The following is an 18,801-nucleotide window of genomic DNA, read 5'->3' as shown; positions in this document are numbered from 1 at the left end:
CTGAATGCCATCTCATTTTCCACTATGTACAAGCCAGATACTGATATTAGCTATAAATAGGCACAGAAACCTGAATTTTTCTTAACAATCTTTTAATATGGGCAGAGTTTCTGACAATTCTAAGACCATTCAATTTCTACAAAAAGAATTTACAGAATTGCCCCTTACTAGGCATCTGAATTTCCAGTTGTTACTGAGTTTAGACATGACAGAAATGAGGGACAAATAAGGCACTAAATGGGCTTGATTCCTCAGCGACTTTAGACATGCCTGTCCAGACCTCACTGAAGGCTCTATCCGGTAGCTTCTGATATATTCTGAAAATGTTTAACCTGTGAAGTAGATGAAGACGCAAGGGTCAGAACAGGACAGGAGAGGAGATGATTTTCCTGTTTATAGGATAAAATAGAGCTCATCATTTATTATTGAAAAAGGTGTGTTTGTTTAGCCACAAGATGATACAATTTTCTATCATCCACTGGTGAGTATAGGTCTTCATCATCGTGGTGACTGCTGAGAGATACATTCACCATGAAATATTTGCAATACTATGTGTTTATTAAGTATAATAATTATTTATAGCTATATAGAATCATAGAATCATTAAGACTGGAAAGACCACTAGTCCAGTTCAACCACCGACCCATCAGAACCATTCCACTAAATCTTTCCACTCAGTGTGACATCTACCATTTTCTTGGAAACCTCCAGGGATGGTGAGTCTACCACCTTTCTGGGCAGCCTGTTCCAATAATATAATAAACAGCTTTACCACTTAAACTATCCTCCAGACTCCAAATTCTCCACATTTCCATTTCCTATAGCTACTACTTTTATTACAGTGCAGTTAGTCACATCTATATTTTACCTCAAGGCTTACTGCACCGTAACTTTCCTACTACTGCAGACTCTAAATCTAGCCCTTAAATTACCTCACGGCCCACTTGTAGAATGCTGATCTGACACAGTGTATGGCAAATTAATTCTGCTTTTGAGCTGAGCTTCACAGCCTGCGAAGTAGATCCGATGTGATGGAAAAGGAGAGGAATCACACAATAATGACATTGGCCTGGACTTAAAACTATGATTCTGCTACAGTTTTATCTTTCTATCTCAAGCACATCTCCCTGCCCTCCCTTTATACCTTCAGTTCAACAGAGATCTCCAATTGTCCATTATGCAGATCAGATGTAAGGACAAGCTCTCTGGGGAATAGAGGCAGCTTACTGTGTTCATCCAAGACTTGTAACAGTTTGGTTCTAACCTCAGTAAAGCACTTCAGGAATAAGTGACATACAAACTAAATTGCAAAAATACTTACATAAATTGGTATTAGTTATCACAGGTAAAACCAAATACATTTTCTACCCACAGGAAATAACTCAAGAAAAATCTTTCTTTGCAGAATTCTTGGCATCACGCTGTTGACACATGTGACATGACACAATCAAGCTCATACAGGACAATTTGAGTTTCTTTCTTTTCTTTTTTTTTTTTTTTTTGAAAGACAAATTGAATCGCAGGTGCATTGCAGCCAACTATTTTCTCTGAGTTGTGTTTTAGTTGCCAATATAGCACCAGCAACTGCTGAAGCTGCTTTTGTCGCTCTTGTAGAAATTTATTTCAATAGTTTTCCCATTCTTAAGAAAGAGTTTGGATTCAATCCATGACACTGAGATGGTACACAGAATTAAATTTTGTAAATCTCTCAAGAGCTGCCATGTAAACAGAACTTCTACTACAAAGACACCTTTACACTGTAGATATACTGGCTGTAGAAACTAAAGAGTGCTTTCTCACTGGCAGAAATTTGATATAGTACCACCCTTCACATACAGTGCCATGGGGGTGGATACCTACATACTGCATTGTAAATGGCTAAGAATGGGCTAATCCTGAAGCTGTGTAGACTCCCACTACCTGAGGACAAACCAGCCATGTGAGAATAGGGTACTATAAATATGTCACAACTCTCAAGTTTCTGTATTTTGTTGCAGGACCAAGAAGTTCTTTTGCATGTTCTTGTTGAAAAAAATCAAGACTCAACAACAGTAATATCCAAAATAAATGTCTGTGTACACATCAAAAGAAACTAGGGTATGGTCAATCAAACCAGTCTTTGTTGAACAGCTTCATAACTCAGCAGTTACAAAGCACAGATGTGCTTTGTAGAAAGTAGTGTGTTATATATCTGAAAGAAGGAAATTTTATCCTTGACACAGTTGTATCAGCAAAGACTAGAGTACACAGAACAACTTGTATGTTGGCTTCTGTTTGACTTATGTATTGTTAGCTGATTTCTTTTGGTAGGGAATAAGAGAATTTGTAAGAAGGGCAGGTTCTATATAAAGAGAAAAACATGAAGAAATCATATGAGTGCCTAGTAACTTCAAGGAAAGAATAAGCCATTATGTGTTGCCTTCAGCCAGCCAATCAGTTTCTCCTATACAGATGCCTCTATGCTAATCCATGTCTTTTGGCTTCATCTTTAATTTTTTCAGAAATTTCACTGAATTAACACTAAAATGATCAAAGGTAGCCTTCCTCCTTTCCTCGCTTTTTTCTATACATTAACTTGACAGGACAGGTGATTTTCTCTGCCTCAAAAGTTTCACAAGTGCACATGCCCTGGGCTGTCCTTCAATACACTGAAATCCACTTTTGACTTACTTAGGCTGTGGACCAGGGCTCAGATCCAGAGTAACAAAAGATTCACATGAAAACAGGCCTCCACTGTTCAGGTTCACCTAGCAAGGAATGAAATCATGTAGATGCAATTCTGATTTATGTTTACTACTTGATACTTTTCTCAGCTGCCGGAGAAAAGCTTGAGAAAATCACACTGAAAGGCACAAAAATCTCCTTTACTAACAAATCTGAGGTGTCCTTAAATGCTCAGTGCACAGGAGAGTGAAAAAAATCTCGGTAGCTGTTTTAAAACCTCACACAGAGGAGGCGGATAGCAGGAACTCAGCATGCATCTCATGAATGTTCTACTTTCCCTCTTTGAATACAGAGATCAGTCTTGGACAGAGTGTTAAAGCCTTGCAGTGAAGGGCTATTCTCTGCTATTACTTTAGGCTAAAACAAAAGACACTTCAGGAGATACAATCATTGCTGCCTAGTTCCTTTTCCTGGGCTTCTCACAATGAGCCCCAGTCCTTTCTCTTTTTTTTTTTCATCCATACATCTTTCTCTTTTATCTTCTCCTTCTGTCCTTTTACTCTTTCTTTCTGGCTCATTAAATCCATTAAGGTTTTACATAGCCTGCTATTGAGAAATAAATTTTCTTTGAGACTACTGACTGAGCCTTAACTGCTGGCAAGCAAGGCTTAACTCCTCAAGGGAGGGCAGAAATAAGTGTAAAAGGTATGAAACAGTCTACCTCTGAATTTCAGGTCTCAAAGCACACCACATTCCTTTCGGTATCTTGCTAACCTTCTAGTCTAGCAGTTTCATAGAGCACTTTGGGTTGGAAGGGACCTTATATGTCACCAAGTTCCAATCTCCCTCCCAGGGACATGGACACCTTCTGCTAGGTTAGGTGGTCCAAAGCCCTATCCAGACTGGCTTCCTGGGCAACCTGCTCCAGTGCATCACTGCTCTCATAGCAAATAAATCTACACTCAGTTTAAAGCCATTACTCCTTATTCTATCACTACACTTCCTGACAGAGTCCTTTTCCAGCTTTCTCATAGGCCCCCTACCTCTTTCACTCATTAGTCTTGACACATTGAGTCACATCTCTACCCATATCCCCTACCAGATCAGTGTACACTTTTCAGCTATTTTGCTTGTTTTAGTTCTGCCAGTCCTTTTTACACAACTGTAAATTAGAAGTCACTATGACATCAGCAAAGTTACACTACCGTGAAACAACTAAGTTTCATACATTACCGCAGACAAAAACAAAAGCAGTATTCACACCTTCCAATACTAAATACTACGATAAAATATTTTAGACAACAAAGCTAGACACAAAATGGGTGCGCTGTAGTTTATTCCAGAACCAGAAGAGAATTGCATGAAAGACTAAACACTTGTCCCTCTGGGCTGATAACTAGCCTTAGGCAGGTTAACAATGTGAGAGAAGAAAAGGGTCTGCAAGGGGCAAAGAAGAAACCTGTCTGAGGAAAGGTGAAGATCATCAATCCAAACCAAACAAGGCATGCACAGAAAATGCAAGAGAAGGGAGGAAAACCGTAAAAAGAGAAGTAATGTAGGAACACAGTGAAAAGATAACACTGTACTCAGTCAAGCAGAGTCTGACAGCTTACAGCTTGTGCTTTAAACCATACACACAATTTTTTTTTTCCTCGAGAGGAAAATAAATAATAATATGTAACCAATGTTTAAGTGAAATCGCCACCTTACCTTTTTCTAGCAATGCAAAGTGAGAAGCTTGATTTGTTAGAACAGACTTTCAAAAGCCCAGCCGTCAACTCCATGTTGAACTATTCAGGCCTATTAGAACTGCAGCCGGGGACAGAAGGTCTTCAAAAACTACACTACAGAGTGAAAAGACAGGATCCTCCATTTTTAATTAAACCTTACTAAAATGTAGATATTAATTGTAAGGTAGCACAATTCATTGGCCATCTTATTAACTTGTTCTAGATGATTGTCCAGTTTACAATGATTCTTCCCTCTCCATCAATTGTTACAGATTACTATTAACATCAGAACTACCTACAAAACCACTTTGCTGTTTTTGTTAATAGGTCTATGCCAAGACACTCCAGGCAAACTGATCGTGCACTGCTGTTTTCTCCCGTCTCTGGACTTTTAATACCTAAAGTCTAGAATCCATTGAATATCTTGACAATTTACCCTCAAATGGCCCTTTATTCTGTTCATCTTAGCAGATGAGATGAATCAGTAGAAATAATTAAACAGAAAAGCATAGGGAAGGACAAGAGCCATGCAGTCACAAAAGGAATTTCATGAAGTTTAGCTTAAGCCCCTCAAATGTGTGAAGATGTATATGTAAATAAAACACTTAAACCATGAAAAATCAGAGTCTATATGGAACCCAACCAAATTTGCCAAACATTTCATTTAGAGTAAGACAGGCTTTTATCAGAACATTAAGCACAAGAAAAACATAACACGTAGCTTTTCAGGTTAATATACTATGCATATACACAGGAAACAAACAGCAGCATAGGAGCAAAATAAATTATGCCACCGCTTACATATAATCAACCCAGTACATTGCAAATTTATTATAGGTTAAACAGTACCACTGTTCCCTTAGAAAAAGCGAGTTTTTGGCTTTGCTGAGGTGTTTATTCCAAAGATATCATGGTAGAAAATGAAATACTTAAATAAATAACGGAAGTAACCAGTAAAAAATGAAAATCACATTTTTACCATGTGATAACTACTTTACCAAGAAAGTTTTTAAAGTCATAGAATTATAGAATCCTTAGAGTTGGAAGGGACCTTTAAAGGTCATCCCTGCAATGAACAAGGACATGCACAGCTAGATCGGGTTGCCCAGGGCCCCATTCAGTCTTGCCTTGAAAGTTTCCAGGGATGGGGCATCAACCACATCACTAGGCAACCTGTTCCTGTGCCTCACCATCCTCACTGTAAAAGACTTCTTCCTTATACCTAACCTAAATCTACCCTCTTTGAGCTTGAAGCCATCTCCCCTTGTTCTATCACCACAGACACTGCTAAAAAGAACCTGTCCCCTCTTTCCTGTAGCTCTCCTTTAAATATTGAAAGACTGCTATCAGGTCATATTGCAGCCTTCTCTTCTGAACAGTCCCAGCTCTCAGCCTGTCCTCACAGGAGAGGTGTTGCATCCCTTGGATCATTTTTGTGGTCCTCCTCTGGACACAATCCAACAGCTCCATGCCTCTCCTGTACTGAGGACTCCACATTTGGACTCAGTACTCCACGTGAGGTTTCACACTGCATAGCAGAGGGGCAGGATCACCTCCCTTGCCCTGCTGGCCACACTTCTTTTGATGCAGCCCAGGATCTGGTTGGCTTTCTGGGCTGCGAGGGCGCAGTGCTGGCTCGTGTCCAGCTTTCCATCCACCAGCACCCCCAGGTCTTTTTCAGCAGGGCTGTACTGAATCCTTTCATCCCCCAGCTTGTATGGGTAGTGAGGGTTGCCTCAACCCAGGTGCAAGGTCTTGCATTTGGATTTGTTGAACCTCATGAGGTTCACCAGGGCCCACTGCTCAGGCCTGTAATGGGTAGTGTGAGGCTATTGAATGAAAAATTAGGAGAAAAGGAATAAAGGTTTTATGAGGAGATGCTGTGTAATCACTATTCTATTCTTCCAAACTTTGATTTGTAGTACCAGTTAATCAAGCATCTTATACAACTCATCCATGTGAAGAGAGGGCATCTATATCAGTGCATATTCTGACATACTGTTTGTACATGTGAACACAGCAGTACCTTTCAGCAACAATTTCTGTGCTACGGTTAATGGAGTACCCACAGAGCTAAAGTGGTTAGCAAGTTATAAACAGAACCATAAAAATATTTTCTAGCATGCTTTCAAGCCAAAGCTTGATGAGAAGGTGTACAAAACATTTAGAAGTTGATTATTTGAGAAGTCAAAGTCAGAGAAAATATTCAGTGATTATTAGGCCATCTCTGTGATGCATAAATTAGTTAAAAAAAAAAAGACTAGGCTCTAATGAGATTTATTTTTTTTCCAAATGATCCTAAAGCTCTACCACATTTTACCAGAAGTTAGATGGAAGTAAAAAAAAAAAAAAAAAAAAAGTAAAACCTTCAATTTGACTATAATAATAGAAGATTCTTCATGGTACTAATGAGAACTCATTCATGACGACTTAACAACTACATGAGTCTTGGTCTCAGTGAGCAGTACAAGCAGTACGATACTCTAACATCATAATCTTGTTGATATACAATATTGTAACATTTCTTATCAGAAAATGCTTACTACCTGTTGAGCCAATTGAAACAACAAAATCTGGCTTACAGCATTATAGTAGACTATTTTATTTTTATCTTTTTACTAAATGTTTCCCAGGCTAAAAGCAATTTTCCTTCACCTGTCCTTTTTTTTTTTTTTTTTTCTTCAAATCAGTGTTACCCAAATCAAATCAGCCATATGCTAGGAGAAATAATCACACTTACTGGTCTGATTTATGGGAAGATTTCAGAGCACAACTTGGACTGAACTCTAAATTTTATCATAGTTTACTACATCATAAGGAATGTAAGCCCATTAGTTGTTTGCTTTCTGTAACCAAACCATAATTTAATAACGCCTTCTATTAGCATTCTAACTGTAGTAGACACTAGATAAAAATAATCAAGAATGAGCTGTAAGCAAAGAAGGAAATGGTGGAACACAGACTACTCTAGGAAGAACAGATTAGGAAGTTCTGATGTCCCTTTCTCAAAGTTTCAAGCTCAAGGACGTTTAGTCCAATTAATAAACAGGTAGTCAGGATCCAGAAAAGAACTGGTATCTTTTCCATTGCTACATGAAGATTCCACAAAGATTATCTGAATATCAAAAATTAGCTACGTTTGGCTACTATGTAAGCTATATACACCATAGAACTGTCCAGAATTGCCATAGTTATTAATCATAAATGTTTTGCAAAGATGAAGTACTAAACTAAGAGCTAATGATTAGAGTCTAGGACGATACCTAATGTGTTCAGAAAATCAATCTTCATTAGTTTCCTACATAGTTCTTACCTCATCTCTGGGAGCATTTCTGGGCAAGATTGTTATATGTTATCAATCTCAATAAGTTACAATATATGAAAAACATTATGTTGGCATATTTAGCTGTCAGAACCACCTGAAATTGTGTTAATATTAGACATTCATTGGAATGGAAAACTAAAAGGTTTTGCAAGAAAGTGATGAGTTTCAAAAACTCCAAGTGGAAAAGGTTGAAACACCTCATTATCAGCGTCACAGGAACTTCACTTGGAGTTAAGCTTTATGTTATCTTTAATACATTCATTAATTTAAAATATTAAACATTCAATTCATAACCTGTGTAGGCGAATTCTGTATTAGTACTACTCAGAGAATGATGGTGTTATTTAATGACAACTTTTAATGCTTGGATTTTTTTTTTTCCTGCCATCATGAATTAGGGTGCAGAGAAAAAGAGGAAAGGAATAAACCAACCTCTTGAATATTTTACAGTGCATAGTTATTTGAAAACACTATGTCTCTTTTTATCTTTATCTTTCTCCTCCTTCATTTTCTGTCTTTTTCCCTTCCTCTTTCTCTCTTGTTATTCTGGTCCACAGATACCAGTCTTTGACAACGTTTTCAAAAGTAATAAAACTTTAAGATGTTTTCTGTTTTGAATAGATGTGTTATTTCATTGAAAGTAATCAATCTAGCTGAAGTGTATAGGAGATTTAACAGCCTAGCATAAAAACAATTTTAATATTACGATAAAAATTTAGAGGTAAATCTTAAATGTTTCCTGGAAATAAGCACATAATAAAATTCAATCTAGCATGAAAGACTATAGATAGATGAGCTTAATTAGGAACTTCTAAAACACCATTATATCAGCTATAGAAACTCAGTCCAGAAAACTGCTCTCACATCTCTATTTCTGAGCATTTTAATCCTTTGTAACACTATTTGACTACTAAGTCTGTGCTTAGAAAGTCTAAGGAGGCAGTAAGATGGCACAGGTTTGCAGGGACGTTCTCAGTGATAAGAGGCAAGTGTAAGAATATTAAAATTCTGAAATAAATCTGAAAAATGAATTAACATCAGGGAAAAAAAATGCATCGCTGAAACCAATTGCAATATCATACATGGACCTACTAAAAGGCTTTCCTTACTAATTACAGGAGCAGAAATGAAAGAAGAGAGCATCAATGTTGGCTATGAAATAACCTTACTGCCTTAGAAGTAGTAGATCCTCTGCACACATAGACTGCTGAAGACCACAGTGTGGTCTTCTTTAGTGTGAGGAACCAGTTGGCTTCCTCGTGATTTTGGAGATAGAAGTGCAGCTTGTGGCAAAACAATCCCAGTAGTGTAAATATATAATGAAACTACTTCTTACAGGACCCCTTTGAGACCAATAAAGATGAAGACTGAGCATTGATTTCACTGTCCTTGCATTTCTTTTTCAGGACAGCTAAGTTAATTCTGATTAGCTGAAGGGCTTACCATCCCATTTCAAGTGGGTAAGACATGTTTCTATCTCAGGTTATTTCACTTAACCTCATTAGGAAGGTGGTTATCAAAATGAAACTGAAACAAAATAAATTTATTACATTTACTAGTGAGATACGGGTTTAGTTAAGCTATCAGAAAAAAAACCTAACAGTTTCACTTGAATCAGTTTCAAAATGTGAGACCTTTTCCTGGGAAAGTGGTGTAAGCTGCAGGAATCTTATGTGATATGCATATGGTGAATAATAAAAATCCAAATGTATACTGCTCAAATGCTAAAGCATGAAGTACATCCCCTCTGAGATCACTAGAGACTCCTCCTATTAGCAAATCATTTTTACCAGTGCTGTTTTTCTTGAGTACTCTATGCAGTTTTGCACAGCCCAGTATTCATGCACACATGCATTCAAAATACATGCTCTTCCTTCACCTTTGGGACAAAATTATTCTATGGTAGAATAGATATCCATCTTTAGACATTCTTTCTGATGGAAAAAAAAACAGTTTTGCTCAGCTTCATTTCTTTGCTGCCATTTGTAGCTCTAAACCACTCTTGTACCTCCCCAGAGTACATACTTCAAAGACATACGTACATTTACCTCACCATTCCCTTATCTCACTTTTTGCCTCTCTATATTTTTGTCTTTAGTTTTTTTTTCCCCCTCTTTCCTCTAAACTATTCTTGCTTATATGTATCTCTAGACAGTGCCTCTCAGCTTATTTCAAGCAGCGAATTGATAAAAGTAGGGCTGCGTAAATCCATATGTGTAAATTACTTAGGTGAAAAATGCAGCGCCAGGTTGACTGACACAGTTGGCAAATACAGACAGAATTCAGCAAATAGTTACAACCACAATTTTGAGCAGAAGAAGAATGAGTGTGTTCATAAAAGCTAGAAAAAATTCATTTCTATATTTTCCAAATAATAATAATAAAAAGAAAAACAACACACTACCTTTCAAATATTTCATTTATAAATGCAGCCTACTGAAACAGAAACAAACAAAAAAAATCTAACCACAATTACAAATTAAGCATGTAGTAAACAACCAAAAATTAAATAAACAGAATGTTTCAACTGAGCAATTTTTTTTTCTTGTATTCTTTGGTTCCCACATGAGAAATCATTGTGTTTTCTAAGGTCCCTTCCAGAACAATGACTCTTTTCCACTCTCTGCTTACTCAACTAATCACATATTCTACTCAGATCTATGTCTGCCACTACACTGAGGTGACCTCTCAATTGTTCCAGGACTTCCTTAGGCTGTGAAGTTGCACTGCTCTGTTGGGTTTCCAATATGGAATGGCTGGATCTTTATTTTTTATTTTTTGCCTGTTATGTTCATCTTCATCTCTCTGAGTTTTTATTTTTTTTATTTTTTTCTGCTTTGATGATCCCCCCAAATTTGTTTTCCTCTACATTATTATAGTTTCCTTGTATTTCTGAATGCTCTGCTTATTTATTTGTGTCATTCGCTTGTGAGAGCGAGTGAGAGTTTCAACCCCTTCCAGTTTTATACTATTTTTACTGTTTTTTATATAACCCTTTTCATATTTTTATACTGTGCGTACAGAAATCAACACAACTCTTATCAATCTCAGGCTTCAAGGACTGGCTGCTAAGGGAGACTGCTAAGTCAACAGAACTACAGGGAAAACAAAACAAAAAAACCAACAAAATAAAACATTCTCACATGAAAGAATTGGGGAAAAAAATCATTACAACCAAGAGGAACAAACAAAGGCAAAAAAAATAATTTAATTACTTATTATTAACACTTTATATATTCTATAAGTAGAGGTACTTACAGAAATATAGGATGCATTTAAAATTCTACCTTTACAAAGTAAGGCAATGTAAATAACAACATGCAGGTTTGGTGCACAAGAGATTCATAATTCAGTTGATGCACAGTATTTTAACCTTACCTTTCCAGTTGACTTTGTTCCTTTCCAAATGCAAAAATAGCAGATAGTCCAAGCAGCAAGGAGGCACAGTGCAAGTTCCCAGCGAAGATTCCCAATATGTTCAATCCCATCAGATATAGCTAGCACCCTGCGTCTACCAAGTGGGAAAAAAAAAAAACAAAACAATTAAAACAATACTGAAACAAAACAGTGCTGCAAAAAAAAACATTGACCTAAAACCAAATCAGATTCAACCAGAGAGACTTCTGGTTACTGACTAGTAAGAATGGACCATGTCAAGTAAAAAGATACAGAAGGGGAAAAAGGGGAATATTGTGAGTGGGTTTAACATCAGGTTAAAAATAAACAAATGTTTGATTCTCCCAGGTCAGTGAAAAAAAAAAATCAGATTTTAAAATAGATTCAGCATGGAAAGTTTTGTACAAAGACAAAGAAAAAAAGCCAAAACTTTTACCTCTCTGAATCAACAACAGGCTACGTAGGTCCAAAACAGAACACTTTAATCATGTTTTTTTGCTTTGGTTTGTTGTTTTTTGTTTTGTTTTGTTGGGTTGTTGTTGTTGTTTTTTTTTAGTTTTACTGTTTTTCCAATAACAAACATTTGAGTTGAAACCTTTATTTTTACCTTGTAACACCTATTTTCATAAATTCCCTTTTCTAAATTGAACTGTAATTTTAGAACTTTTTATATTTATAGTCAAACTTCATATCATCTTACAGGTGGATCTTATTTAGGAAACAACAGGAACATTTCAATGTTTTTAAAAATTACTTTTTGGGGGGGAAAGTGATACACAGGTTAAAGAAAATGTAGATTCTTCATCAGTTTGTAAATAAAACACAGGTACCTCAGACTCTACTGCATAAAGAGTTAAAAGTAAAAACAAAAACTTACTCCTATAAACTTCATTGATTTTCATGAACTCCCTTGAGATTTTTCAATTGCTCTTTAACCTAAAAGAAACCCTAATCAACTTAAATGAAGCAATTAGTCATTTGCTAATTTTATACTCTGAATAATTAATTTCAGCCATCCAGGCCTTTTATGGCCTTTAGTCACATCTCAGTTGGACCTGGTCACAGCTCGTTCCATCTATGTTCTGTAAATATATTGGCAATGTTATATGCTGTGTATACACATAGACAAACTCATGCACAAATTTCCAGTATTTGACCTTACACAAATTATATTGATCCAAAATTCCCTTGAAATCTGTATTAGATGTTGCCTACACAACCCTCAGAGACTTGAGACTTGCACTAACCTCCCTCTCAAGGACATTGTGAATGACAACTAATTAACTCAAGTTTACAAGTAAACTGATATTGTTAATATACTTAAAAACAAAGTATCACTTCTTATCATCATCTGTAATAGATGATTTTGGATACAGTTGAGAGATAATTACTGTATGTAGATATAATTAATGTGCTATGCAGATCATTTAATTACAGCAAAATATAGTCAGGTTACCAAGTTGAGTATGAAATTAAAACAAGTCTAACTCACAATTAATCACAGGATCTTAACACTTTCTTTTGCGTTTGACTCAGGCATTGGCTGAGGAGATCAAATCACAGAGTACGAAGTATGATGCTGTAATTCAAAGCCTTGCCTAAAATAAATATAAGTGACTCCTTTTCCCAGATGCTGGGACAGACAGCCGAGGCTTTTGGCTCACAGTCCATACCTTGTGGCTACACAGCTTTCAGAAAGGAGGTGACCAGAACAAGCCAGGGGGTAAAGTTAGTTTTATATGCACACATACTGCATATCTGTTTTCTCTTGCAAAATCTCTTAGGGCAGCAGAATTAAGATTCTGCCAGCACCCATCTATCCATTGCTGTTATTTCCTCTATGATCTCTTAAAAAAAAGGTTGCATCACATCAACTTACGTGCTCTCTCTTACAAGTCCTTGAAAAACAGACTTTCCATGCATCAGCAGTGACTGCTCACTATGAAGACTGTTGCATTTCCTAATTACAGAGAAAAGATGTGCTAGGTGTTGCAGACAGCTGGAGAGGAATCTGATCTGGTTCTTCCTACTTTGCTCAGAAGCAAGAAGATGAAGGGAATGTTCCTTCACCTGCCTCTAATAATGGAGCAGCAGAAGGCAGACATGATCTGCAGCTGGTTGAGAACGAAAAGGTCTGTCTATCAGCACATCCCTCAGATGGCCATATACAGAACCTATCCAATCTTTCATGCCTTTCAAGAGCTACAGATGCTGTACCTGCTGCAGTCCTAGAGTCAAGAACTTAGAGTATCTGTGATAAAAATTTACTGTTTAACTAAGGTAGGATGCTTCTTCTTGAGGTTCGTCTCTTTTATTTTCCAAGGAATGCAGAGGTGGAATTCCTCCATGAGAGGAAGGGAGAAAAGAAGAGAGAGAGAAGGTCACAACTTTTTTTTTTTTCCCAGTAGAAAGTGTTAGATTGCTCAAATGTAAAACTATTGCCACCTTATTCGCTTTTCCTCCTTGCCCGGCAACTAGCTTTATTCTGCAAAACTTATGTAGTCTTGTTAGGAAAATAAGTTTTTTAGCATGTAATGCCATTAGCTAGATAAGACCTGAAAAGAATCTCAAGAACTATCATAAAACTGCATGCAAAAATGAAGAGGTAGCTTTTACGAAAGGACATTTTAATCAAGAAGAGGAAGCATATATTTTATCTACAGTCTAGAAATAAACATAACATCAGTGAACAATAATTAGAGAAAGTCTAATGAAACAGATTAAAATCAGTTCTTCTAAGAAATTTGACAGGAGGCATCATGCAGAATTTGGCTAGAGATGCCCATCTTTACAATTTCTAATTCAAAGAGCAAACAAAATGAAAACTCTCCAATTCTCAGTTTGCCTTGATAATTACGTTGTTACTTTCAAGAGAACCAAAACTTAAAGATATAGGTTGGAGAGAAAAGTGTTCAAGTTCAGACTGAATTTGACAATTAGATTCAGCCAGAAATACTCAGAAGACAAACGATCAGCCTAGAGAATATTGTTCTCATTTTTGTTTTCGTAGAACTGGCTGGAAACTTAAAGACCATGTTAGCATAGTACACTGCCTAGGCTAACCTCCGTTACAAGTAATTATTTACCTGTAATGTATATACCGTGGATGTATCTGTACTGCATTCATACCTGAGATAGCCTGTTCAGACAGCATGGAACCTCTGTGCTAGACTCCGTCAGATCATACTACACCTTCCTAACAAAACCTGCTATGTGACAAACCCCCAGCATCAAGGAATGGCTCCAGGAGTATTGGTAAATATATTTAAGAGAGACTGGCAGCTTCCTCTCTTGGAGATTTGTGCACGTCTATATGGACAATTAACTGCATCACACCAGTCACTAATTCCAGAGAATACCAACTGCACAGTCTCACTGAAACACTCCATGCTCATGTCCTGCCTACAGTTCTGCAAAGAGCTACAAGCACCGATCAACTTCAAGACCCACAAATGTCTCAAGTGAGAAATCTGCAAAATAGCAAGTATAGGGACAGTATACAGATGATATGCTGACATAGCTAGGGCTCAAACTGAGCTTGCAGAATAGTATTAGACTTGCACCATAATCCACATCCAGTTTTCAAAGTAATCTGTTCTGGCATCTGATCATTTGAATCATTATGCTGTTCTTCCCTAACAGCTTCTTAATAAATAAGTGCTATTAACACCTATTTCGTAATTACAATGTTTCACACTCCAAAAGGGAACTTCGTCTTAAGAACACAATTCTCAGTGAAGACTTGACAATCTTTGAAAGCAGCTAGTTTCTGGAAGCTGTCCACAGAATGTCAGTGCTGTGTCAATGAATGCTCTATGAGAACTGTCAAATAGCAGGGACACATACCTTTCCCATCCAAAAACCTTGGTGAGATGCTTTCGTAAAGAGTTGCAAAGTAAATGACAAATTAATGGCCTCCATGCAATTAGCCCTGCTGCTCACACAAAAAAAAAGACACATGGTACCAAACAACTTCAACTGTTAGCGCTGCAACAAGTATTTAAATATACTAAAGTGTTATAAATTGTTTCATCATTTCTTTGTTTAAGCAAAACAAAGGTTTAAGGTTTCCCATAGAAAGTGAGCAGCAGCAAGTCTGGAACACCTAATTAACCTACAACAAACAATGTACGCACCAAATACATCCAACAGAAAGCCTTCCTCGGAGGCAATAAGTGATTTCCTCAAGATGCACAATGCAGCTCTCCCTCCTGTCAGGGACTTAGCTCTCCTGAAACTGGCTGAAATAGCAGCAGCAGAGGTTAAGTGTTGAAAGGAAAAGTCATTCAGAACGTGAAATTCTGCTCACGAAGCCTCATTTCAGTCTGACTGTGCACACCCTCATATACATCCTTTTATTATTCACCTTAAATTAATAAGAAGGGGGGAGCATTTTAAAAAATACATGACCCTCCCCTGCAACTAAGAGAGGCTGATGTATCCAGGGGTCAGAAGTTGACAGCTGATCCCAGCTTCTCACTCCTCAGCAGTCCGACTTCTGTCTAAAAGCTGTCATGACCTCTAATAAATTACCTAGACAGCAGAAAGAAGTAGCACAGCTTTCACTATGCCATCATCTTCACTTACCACTGCAAGAGCCCTATGTTATCTTATTCTCCTCATCTCATCTTTTCACAGGGAGAAGGAGGAAAAAAGAGCAAGAACAGTAAAATAATACTGAAAGTAATACTCTATTTATTTTAGAGTTACAACCATTTGAAAGAAAATAAGTTATACGTTAAGGTGCCCAGGAACAGTCACATCTGTGAAGGCCTGCACAAGTGCTTAATCACTTCTAATGATACATATTAAAGTGGAACAGAAGGAAAGATTAATTTATGTGCATAGAATAATTTATGTGCATAGAATAATTCTTGAACAGAGGGCCCAAGAAACTCCTGATATAAACTATGTGGTCTTGTAAAAGGAGACAGTGGGATCTCCACACAAACTGCAAACTCATCAAGTTTTCATTTTCTAAATTATCAGATGATATTAAAAGTAAAAATGAAAAGCAATGATGTTTCCAAGCCAAAAGTGCTCTATTTGGATAACTACACAAGCTCAGGGAAGACAGTGGAGACAATTGACAAAACTGATTTATATAACTCAGTTACTGGGAATCAGAAAACTAGGGAATGATTTCCAGACTCTTCTGTATGATAAAAATGTTTAATGATGGAATCTGGCATATCCCAGGAGGTACTGGAATGCCAGCAGCCATGCAGCTCAGCAGAGGTGCAGGTAAATGCCAGACATACTGCAGAACAAGCAATTACCAGTGATTGCCTCTTAGAGTTTGCTTGAATTCTTCACTATTTCCGAGAGGAATAATGCATGTCCATCCTTAACAGCAGTATTCAAAAAATCCAGAAATAACGTGAAGACTTTATTTTCACGTTTTCTTTTAATACACAGCGGTTCAATTCCATGAGCAGCCAATAACCTGGGAAAGAAGCCAGGAGACTGGTGGCATTTGAACATGTTGAACAGAATGTTGAGGGAATATGCCCATCTGGATTAGGGTTAATTTGGAATTTAAAGGTTAACTCAGACCAGAGTTTTGGAATCAGTGGTAGCAAAATATTAATTCCACACAGGATATTTTGTCTGTAAAAGGAAAATTAAAATCTCTTCTTTGAATTTAAATCATAGCAGATTTGTAATGTGGTTAACATTCAAAAACACACAAGTTTTCACTACCTCTTGCTACATATATATAGCTTGACTATTACTGAAGAAAGATTTCTACTTTTCTCCTTTGAAATAACACAAAGAAAAATAAATGATAAAAGTTAATAGCCTCAAATGGAGAAAAGATAAACATAAGCGGAATAATAGGACATTTCTGAAGTGCAGTGTACTTTTGTGTTTCCTGTGAGCTTCCAGAAACACCGATGTTTGGTCACAAAGCCATTTAAAACCAGACTGAACAAGATCATGGCATTATTACTGCAGGGCCATTTCATTCTGGTTACAGCTTATAGTACCAAATATTGTAAGCCAAATGCTGACAGATCATCTTGAATCAAAAAAGAAGCGTGTATAAAACAAAGAAACAAGTACAGAGTGAGAGAGAGAGTATAGAGTTTAGAAATCTCAGCATATTTTAAGTAGACATCCTCAGCAAGTAACCAGACATCATTCTATGACCTTTTGCTACCCACATTTGAGGAACATAGTGCTGCTAATGGTTACCTCCCCCTTCTCTCAGTCAACATATTTCACTCATTTCCCCTAGAAAAATATGGAAAGAAAATCAAGTGAAAAAGTATTACAGACTTATTGAAGAGGCTTTTGTTTGTGAATTTCCTAAAACATCTTTTAATTTAGCAGTTCAGTAGACCAGATGGAAAGAAGGGCCCCTCCTTTCTGAAACTGCTGCAGATGGGCATATTATGGGGTAACTGTCAATTCTGACTACCCATAGCTGAAAAATAACCTTTTCATCCACATTTGAAAACAGTTTGAAAGCTGCTTCTTCTTCAAGTGGACTCTCTTAGGACACAGGAACCACAGCACTACATTTCCCATGGGCTGCGAGAACACTTTTTCTGAGAAAAGGCATCTTTAATAAAACGTTCCAATGTGCAGAGCTGTAGCACGCTCTTGAATAGAAAGAGGATTAACTGCTATTAACACATTATTGAGAGGAATATTCTGAGCTAGTTATTGTATTATTTCATGATTTGGAAAGCAGAAGAACAGATTCAATCTAATTAAGGAAATGTCCCTTCACATTCTCTCTCTGATCTGGAGTAGTTTACAAGACATTTTTCTTTCACAAAATAAATAAAGCAGAGAATGTAGCCTTTTGAGGTCACTTATCTGTTTAGCCAGGAAAATAGGTGGCAATGCTATCTACGTACTCTACACCAGACTCTGTCCTCGGTGCACTGTGTGGGGAATTAAAGCTGCAGTGGTGTTACTGAGCAGTAAACTTTCTACGTGTTTTGATATGCTTCTTTTATACCTTTGGATTTTTCAGACCCAGTCTGTATACCTTGTGAATTACCGTTATGGAGCTCCTTGAGCAAATAGCGTAACAGATTTGAGCAGCAGTGCCACACAGCTTTCCTATCAGTTCAGAAGCGTCAGCACTTCTCAGTCATTCTCTGTTCCTAAGCAGAAGCTTTCCATCCAAAAATGTTTTCTAAACACTCGTTTTTCTTTGTCTGTCACTTTATGCAGCTGGTATTCTCTAATTTCTGAAAAATGTATTGCTTTGAGTATTTCATACCCAAATTTGAGTATTGTGTGCAAGTATACAATTTCTGACACTCAGAAACTTAATCCTAAGACTGGTGGATTTGGATTCCATGTACCTGGATCCTCTGTTGATGCGTGAACTACAAGGCCAAAGAGTCACCAGCATCTAAGATTCTGGTAGACATCTACAGGAAGACAATCTCTTTGTGGACTGCTGCACTGTCAAAAGCTTATTCAATGAATTAACAGCCATAAAATCAGCCTCCATGGGAAGAACCATGGTGACTGTACTACTTCCAGACACGCTGAAAAGGCTGAGTTGTTTTCCAGGGACACGAAGATAGATAAAGTCACATCATTTTTATCACAGTGATCAGAGGAATCTGCTTATCTAACAAAGAGCATTTGTGACACATTATTTATTGACGACAGTTAATTATATACCAACATCAATAACTTAGAAAGAGCTACTTTAAG

At 37.1% G+C, this 18,801-nt stretch overlaps 1 protein-coding gene across 4 annotated transcripts in view; it reads right to left on the bottom strand.

Annotated features, from left to right (window-relative positions):
- The window catches only part of SLC6A11 (solute carrier family 6 member 11), a 139,029-nt gene that overhangs the window by 54,345 nt on the left and 65,883 nt on the right, over positions 1–18,801 (bottom strand). For all 4 annotated transcript variants that reach the window (XM_021409844.1, XM_021409845.1, XM_021409846.1 and 1 more), the window contains exon 6: positions 11,098–11,230. In XM_021409844.1, the coding sequence (XP_021265519.1) occupies positions 11,098–11,230 (133 nt within the window). The remainder of the gene's footprint in view (positions 1–11,097; positions 11,231–18,801) is intronic.

This window comes from Numida meleagris, chromosome 11 (genome assembly GCF_002078875.1).
Source record: "Numida meleagris isolate 19003 breed g44 Domestic line chromosome 11, NumMel1.0, whole genome shotgun sequence".
NCBI lineage: Eukaryota > Metazoa > Chordata > Aves > Galliformes > Numididae > Numida > Numida meleagris.
The sequence above is the reverse complement of the archived record's forward strand: the minus strand, read 5'-3'. Positions and strand labels throughout refer to the sequence as shown.